This window comes from Quercus suber, unplaced genomic scaffold (assembly GCF_002906115.3).
Source record: "Quercus suber isolate HL8 unplaced genomic scaffold, Cork oak 2.0 scaffold_407, whole genome shotgun sequence".
NCBI classification, from domain to species: domain Eukaryota; kingdom Viridiplantae; phylum Streptophyta; class Magnoliopsida; order Fagales; family Fagaceae; genus Quercus; species Quercus suber.
In genome coordinates, this window is record NW_027069858.1 from 26394 (window position 1) to 34816 (window position 8423).

The 8423-nt window shown below is 34.9% G+C and overlaps 1 protein-coding gene across 1 annotated transcript; it reads right to left on the reverse strand.

The window, feature by feature from the left end:
- Positions 1 to 4055: 4055 nt before the first annotated feature.
- Positions 4056 to 7816, reverse strand: LOC136062370 (protein FLUORESCENT IN BLUE LIGHT, chloroplastic-like). Its single transcript, XM_065761347.1, has 4 exons — positions 7715 to 7816; positions 5957 to 6066; positions 5185 to 5356; positions 4056 to 4634 (listed from the first exon to the last, which is right to left on the reverse strand). The coding sequence occupies exons 2-4, from the start codon at positions 5987 to 5989 to the stop codon at positions 4477 to 4479; spliced, it is 363 nt and encodes a 120-aa protein (XP_065617419.1). The 5' UTR covers positions 5990 to 6066; positions 7715 to 7816; the 3' UTR covers positions 4056 to 4476.
- Between the last annotated feature and the right edge of the window lie 607 nt (positions 7817 to 8423).

The window sequence follows — 8423 nt, forward strand, 5'->3', positions numbered from 1 at the left end:
GATCACCGGGAGAAAATATATAATGTAAGAGGCCTGCAAAGAGGAAGGGGGATTGGAAAAATAGATAAAGGATACCGTAGTAATCATAATTTCACTTGTTCTATTGATCTATGCAAAGATTTGCCTCCTTAGACAGTGAATTTACTCAGTCCTTTGTGCCTTGTTTTTGCTTGGTCACCTTTTAAACTCATACTAGACATTGCTATATTCATTAGGACCTAGTTCTTAACTCACTCTTTACAAATTTATTGTACTGGGCTCACTAGGCCAACATCCCACATGTTTTGGGTTTGGGCTACAACCGAGTCCCTTACACACACACACACACATATATAATATATTTTATTTAAATAATGAAAAATTTTGCAAAAAAAATAAATGACAAATTCAAATCCACATAAGTTTGAAGAAAAACATACAAATTTTGTTTCATGATATTGACAAAAAAATAATACAAAAAAATAATAAAAATAAATCATCTTATGCATTTCAAAAACAAACATATTTATTGCACTCTTTTAATAAGTTATTATATATATATATGCATTTCATAATACCTTAGTTTCACAAAATATGAATTTATTATATAATTAAAAGTAAAATATTTAATTATTTTTATTATCTATTCTATTATCTAATTTTAAGTAAATTAATAAAAAAAAAAAACTATTTACATATAAATTTTGATTAAGCAGTGCATCGCATGGGCATAATGCTAACAATAATAAAAAGTTAAGTTTTTTACACTTCCAAAAATTTTAGACTAACTTCAAAAAAAAAATTTTGATGTTCTAACTACAAAATTTTTTGAGGAATTCCACGTGATAGCATGTCATGTGATTGAGGCACAGGTGGTGCATATCCCTATCCTTTGGTTGAGAATAACTCCATTCCTGATGCAACTGAATTGGTTAAAGCCTATGATTTTTTCCAAATTTTCAAGAGCCTGATATAATCCTCTGCTTTGATGATAGGAAAAAAAGCCAATATTTTTTCGAAGAAATTTCCTTGGATAAAGCTTTTAAGGTGATAGAGATAGGACTTGGCTTAATTTATGACATGCTCTACCCCAAGGCCACAATCATTCATTCATTCCTACGCCCGGGTTTCCGCTTACTCAGTTTCTGTTTCACCGGTATCACATTGGCACTCTTCTCAGTCATTGATATGCATAATTTCTCAAGCATTGATCTCGTCTTAACATTCCTTTTGCTATCTGTTGCTATACTGTTAGAATTATGTGCATTTCTCCTACTGCTCTCCTCAGACTGGACTGATATTTGGTTGGGTAGACGTGCAACCACTTCAGTCCCTCGAGCCATTATCCATAAAGCCATTACTTGTTTACAGCTACCTAAACAGCCTCGGTGGTCAAATTATGTTACAATTCAATCTATTAAGCTTTTCCCTCCAAGATAAGCACAGTCTTTTATGGAATCATGAAGTGCCTTCACATTGATAAAGTCCTAGAAAAGACTTGGTACACAACCATGAGGAAGTCCCCATGGATTTGAAAGAATTGATAGTCAGCCATCTCCAAGAGAGTATCAAACATCCCGAAGAAGAATCAGATGATGCAACCCATATCAGAACCCTGTGTTCCCACAGAGGAGGTGAAGCGCTTATAAAGTGTAATTCTAGTGAACTAGATTGGAGTGTTAAAGTAGAATTCGACCAAAGTATTCTTATCTGGCACGTTGCTACAGATATCTGTTACCAACTGGATGAGAGTCAGACATACCCAAACACCTTTATGCTAATATGTGAGTTGAGCACGTTAGTATCACAGTATATGCTGTATCTCCTAGTCATCTATCCTTTCATGTTGCCAATGGGAATTGGAATGATTAGGTTTCAAGATACTTGTGCTGAGATCACACAATTTTTTGAAGCACACAAGTCCACAGAAGAAAAATCTGACAGTGAGTGATAAATCTCTGCACACTAGCTCTTGGGGTATGGGTTGTGTAAGGTTGAATTTTATCAACCATTTAATTGGTTTTATTCCGTGACCAATTTGCTTGTAATTTAGCATTTAGCAACCCTGTATTTAGGTGGAAAAATTGTAAAGGTAGTGTGTGAGAAGATGTGAAGAAAAGCTCAAGAGTGTGCAAGAAAAACAGAGTCTCGCGACTAGGACTCGCGGGTGGCTCGCGACTGGCAAGCCGCGAAAGGCAGGCACGTGAGAGGCACACTGGGAAGCTGAAGGGTCGCGCCAGCTGTCACACTACAGGACAAAAGTTCCAGTCTAGAGAGCTTCTAGAGAGAATTTTGTGAGAGAAAACCCTAGAGAAATACAAGATTGATTCATCCCAATCTTCATCTAAAGAGACTCTACAAATTCCTCTACTCTCTTCCTCTCCATTGTCATACCCTTGAGAGGTCATTTACCAAACCCTTGTCTCACCACACCCACGTCTGTGAGAATGTCCATTTGGTGCTTTGGGAAGAAGTTTGGAAATGAACCAATATACATTGGTTGATGCTATGGTCAAATAGCAGAATCCGGGAAGCTAAAGAAGAAATAGGTTTGGCGTAACCTCGTTGGAGCAAGAAGTTTGGAGGGCTTAGGTACTTGGGTAGATTAAGCTTGGAGGGTCTCCTGCTGTTCATGTATCCCAACTATATTCTTTAGTGGATTATTTGACCGCTTGTGGAGGGCGACGGAGAGGTTTTACGCCGAGGACTTCGGTTTCCTCTTCGATAACACATCGTGTGTTGTCCGTGTATTTGCATCTTCCTTCCCCTTATCTTTGCCTTATATTTCCTGCTGTGAATGTGTTTATATTTGGCTTAGATTGTTTATCAATTCTGTTGTGAGCTTGTTATCATGTTCCGCACATTAATTGTTTGATATAAAATTTGAATTGGTAATTTTGTATCTGGGGGTCTAAACGTTCAAGAGTGTTTCATACCCATTTTGAACTTTCAGGTTGCATCCTAGCAGGAAAATCCACATTAGATAAATCACATGCGTGTAAAAAGCTGATTAATATGATCACTCAAGTTCCAGTCTGAAGTGGAAAGGGAGAGAAGCAGATCCGTGTTATTCGATGCATGTAGCCTTGCATCCAAGTTGCAAGCTATATCGGATAAGAAACAGAAATGGGAGATGATTAGTAATTTTGGGTGGAGATGCTTGCTTATGCAGCCTGCCATTGCAAAGGGAATCATCATGCTCAGCAACTGAGACGGGGTGGAGAACTTCTCACCCATGTGTGGCTTCTGATGGCACATTTTGGTATAAATGAGCAATTCCAAATATCACAGGGTCATGCAAGAGCCAAGCTAGTTGCAAAATAATATGTGTTATCACAAGAATGTATCTGCAGAGTTAGTTGCTTTTGTTGTTTGTGCTGGTTTGTTTCCGGTTACTCTCTCTATAAATGTAGGATTGAGGCTACTACTTTTTGCTATATAATACAAAAACGTGTTTTGAGTGTTTGCAAGTCTACGTTTTTTTTTTTTTTTTTTAAATAATTTTTTGGTTGATAATTTTGCTGGTCTATGTGACTTGACTCTGCAGGGTGGTCTGCAGGGTGTTGTTGTAGCTTGTTAAGTTGTATTCTTGGACTGTGTTATTTTGATTAAAATTGGTGTTGCAAAAAAAAAAGTCGCAATTTTCTCACTCTGTAGTAATTACAATTGATTAAAAAAAAAAAATGTCAAGAGCAAGAAGGATTGGTATTTAAATTCTTTATTACAATTTTATAAGAATGAACTATTATAGTTGTACTAGATGAATGACATAACAAATCATTTCAGAAGGTAAAGAAGGCAAGCAAAAAATGGGTAACTTAGACTTGGATTGAATCGTTTGGGTGGAGTTTTGAGGTGTGTTCATGGGGGATATGCTACTTAATGAAATTAATCATGAAAACAAGTTATGGCTATTGGGAACGCCACAACAGCATATTTTCAACTGAAACTAATGCTCAAAGAGACAAAAAAAGACTCAATTTGAAGAGTTCTGCCTTCTTGAAGGTTAAAAAATATATGATCCTGATTCTTGACAACAAGTCCTCATAGCAGGTTTGCATATGGTTGGTTTCAAATTTTCAATTAATTGCATTAAGATGGTTGTAACATTTCTATAGGCTTGAATTATCTTACTCCGTGGACATATAAGAAGAAAGGTCTTAGCAACAGTGAACCCAAAACATGGCTTAACGCTTCTGATTCATTACAGGAATATTTTTTTTTTTTTGGGTACTAGATGTATAAGAGTCTAGTGGAACCTCTACAGCAACAGTCATATGCCTATTTTAGTGTTTCTAGTTTGTATATAAGCCATAGTATACCTAGAATACCCAAAAAAAAAAAAAAAAGGAAACGATAGGGGGCAAATAACGGCCAAGGGAATGTGAACAGACCTAGAACTCTTGCAGCCTTACTCTCCTCAATAGGATCTTTTAAATTCTGTGCAAGCTCAAGAGCTGTTTTATATTCCAAGAGTGCCTTCTCTAGTCCTTGATTTCACAAAAAATTCTTTCCACACTTCAATCGAGAAATCAATCCCTGCTTCTTTGGATCAACAATCACTTCAGTCTCTGGTTTTCTTAGAACTGCATTGATTTGGTGCAGCTGTTCATTCAGCCGTTCCAATTCCCCTCTCCTTTGGCGAACAAGCAAACCTATCATACAAGCAATCAAAAATTAGGGGAAATCTGCATAACATGATTACAGATCTACACTTCACAGTCATTAAAAACTATAGACATTACACATGGAAAGACAGAAGCAGCTTCAATTTCCTTAGTTCACATAGCCACACCCAATTATAATCCTAACAATGAGCTAAGAAAAGAAAAATAATACTTGATGTTTTGAATACTCTTATCCTAAATTAGCATTTCACACTAAATGCTGCATTATGGCATGGTTGAGGTGTCAGAAACATCAACAAGTCATGCTTGTTGAGGATTCATTACGCAATTTCCATGTATCAATCTCAAACTTCTATGTAGCTTTATAGGTCAAAAAACCAGGCCTCCAGGGCATTCTACGTGTGGCACTTTCTTTTACTTGCTCATCATGATACTAAAACTATAATAGATACAAGCAACTCTACCAAAAATTATTTAAAAAAGGAAAAAGATATCTCGTGATAGACTTTGAATACATCCTGCAAAGTAATAAGAATGAATAGAACCAAAGGAGTCAATGAAGCCAATACTACCTTACCTCCAACAGTTTTCCCTTTAAGGGCCAAGGATAGCAATAAAGGCAAGTTCACGTTGAAAACAGAGTTATCAGCTTCACATGTTTCTGCTAAAGCTTTAAAAGGTGTAGTTAACATCAAGGGATTACTGATGAGGAATGCCATTGTTGGAATTCCTACTTGTTTGTTTTCCTGCTAAAGTGGCAACTGCCGATCAGATAATAAAAATAATGGCCGTCAAAGAGGGAATTGATAAGGTATAATGGATGGAAACTAAAATATATTGCAGTAATTGGATCACACAAATTTTTCTTGAGATATGAACATTTGATGAACTCTATTTATTTATCTCTTAAGTAATTTGTTAGTGAAGTACACATGTTGAACCCATGACCTCACCCTCCACCTACTCTTATAGGAGGGGAAGCGCCATTTGATCTACAACTCATTGCACGGGATTGCATTAAGTCATGATGCTTAAGTTCTGGTTGTGGGAATCTGACTGTCAAATGAAATCCAAGCCCGGCAAAATTTATACACAAAGTTGCATGCTGAACTTGATGGGAGCCTTTAAATTGCAAGATAGGTCTTTTACAGATAAAAGAGAGACACCCTCCCACAAAGTTTACATAATAATGTTCTCTAGGGCAGTCTTCATAGGGATATTGTTAAACTCTACATCTTATAATGCGGAATTCTCTTATGCCACTAATAAAGTAGTAGATGCAACATATATCACAACCAAAACTCCTACTAAATACATAACAGCTGATATTGGGAAACTTGCCATCATACCTGACAATGTAAGTTTGGCAACATTTGGCACATCTCAGATGACCCATTAAAAGTACTTCTCAAGGATGATACAAACCTCTCCACTTTATATGAAAGAGTTGCAATCTTCCCTGATTCAATCAATGAATATATCACCATATCAGTAAGAGGATGTTCTCCACATTCAATTCAAGAAGTTTTACAACACCCTCAACCAACCTATATATGGCCTTCCAGTATATGGGTAAATTGACGGTTGTTTGAATAACAAAAATTAAATATGTACGGGTTAAGTTCAAATTACATTACTAAATAACTTTAAATTATGTGGAACCATTGTCATGAAAATATATATATTTTTATTGGTAAAGTTACACACGCAATAGTGGATCTTGAACCGATAACCTCACCATCCATCCCATTATTATGGGAGAAGGAAGTAGCAATTGAGCTATAGCTCATTGGCCCATCATCATGAAAATCATGTAAAACAACCAACTCAAGAATCCCCTATCTTCTCTCTCTTCTAGCATCACAACTTGCAACATTCTCAAACACCCTCAATTCTGTAAACAAATATATCCAATTTTAATCACAAAACAAAAAATGTCCTAAACCCCACTAACATACTTGACCAATAAAACCTCCTACATTCACATTTAGCTATAGCCTCCACAAACTTAGCTTACACATAAAAATGTCACATTTAACCTATCATACTACCAAAAAAAAATTGAATCCCATTAGCTAAAATTGTCTCCCCCCCACTTTGGACATTGTAATATTTCAAGAATGTTGTATGGAATTTATTCACTTCATTTTTCTAATACCTGAAAAATAAATCCTCCCACATTTCACATTTAGGCTATATCCTCCACAAACTTACACTTACACATAAAAATATCACATTTAACCCATTATATGCAAAAGACAAATAAACAATTGAAAACCCAACAGCTAAAAGTGTGTTTTTTTCCCCTTGAACAATGCAATTATTCAAATATACTTACCAATTAATTCTCTCCATTTTTTTAATACCTGAATAGTAAAACCCCCCACATTTAGCTATATCCTCCACATACTTACCTCTACATATAAAAATATCACATTTAACCCATTATAATACAAAAGTCATATAAAAACTTGATCCCCATTAGCTAAAATAGTTAAATTGTTCTTGGACTATGTAATAATTCAAAACCTTCCACATTTCACACTTAACTATATCCTCCACAAACTAAAGCTCACACATAAAAATATCACATTTAACCATTATAATGCAGAAGAAAAATAAAAAATTGATCCCCATTAGCTAAAATAGTTAATTTGTTTCATAGACAATGTAATAATTCAAAACCTCCCACATTTCGCATTTAACTGTATCCTCCACAAACTAAAAGCTCACACATAAAAATATTACATTTAACCCATTATACTACAAAATAAAAATAAAAAATTAAAACCCAATAACTAAAATTGCATTTTTTTTTTTTCGTGGACAATGCATAATTCAAATATACTGTACAATTTATTTTCTCAGCAACCAAACATAGCTTAAAATGTAAAGTCCTGAGAAATGAAAGGTACGCTGTTCCATTATAAGAGATCACTGTAAAGATTTTAGCTTTTAAAGAGCTTAATAAACAAGCAATAACAATTTCAAAGCAGTGAAATGAGTTCAGAGAAAGTAAGCAAAAAGGTGTGAAATGATTGAATGTGAGAGAGAGAGAGAGAGAGAGAGAGAGAGAGAGAAGATTAGGTAGGGGCGTGAGTACTTACCGGGAGCATGTGATTTTCTGTGGAGTGGATCGGACGGTGGAGTTTGGAGGGGTGAAGAAGCAGGAAGAGCAACGCAGCATAACCGCCATTGCTGCGGATAAAACGTTGGGAAGCGTTTCTGTGGGCTTTTCCTATATTATAATAAGAATGTTTTTTCAATGTAAAATGCCCTTGGAGTTCCCAAAAATAACACTAAATGGCATTCGACTAATGTCTTTTTCATTCTCCTGTTTATGTAAATACTTAGTATTCTTAATATATATATATATATATATATATATATTAGTTTTGACGCAATGAATCAATTTATTTCCATGTGGCATACTCATCTATATTCATATAATATGTTGAAAGGTAGCATTTAGAATACTTTTGGTAGGCTGCAATAAATATTGTATTATAATAGCTATTCTTATGGTATTGAGATAAAATTGTTTGATTATATTTTTATTACAGGAATAAACATTCTTTATTCCTTAAAATGAAGAAGAGATCAAATTTTATAAGGATATGATGTAAAACCCAAGTTTTACACTTTTCAATTCCAACATGTCATATTATTATATTACATATTAAAGAACAGACGCAACTACACCTAATCAATTCTAATACTAATTTGAAAATCCAAGTCAACTGTGAGTTTATTGATATGTTATTATGTGTGATATGATTTATTGCGATTTAAGTAAAAATTTGGTGTGCCAATCTC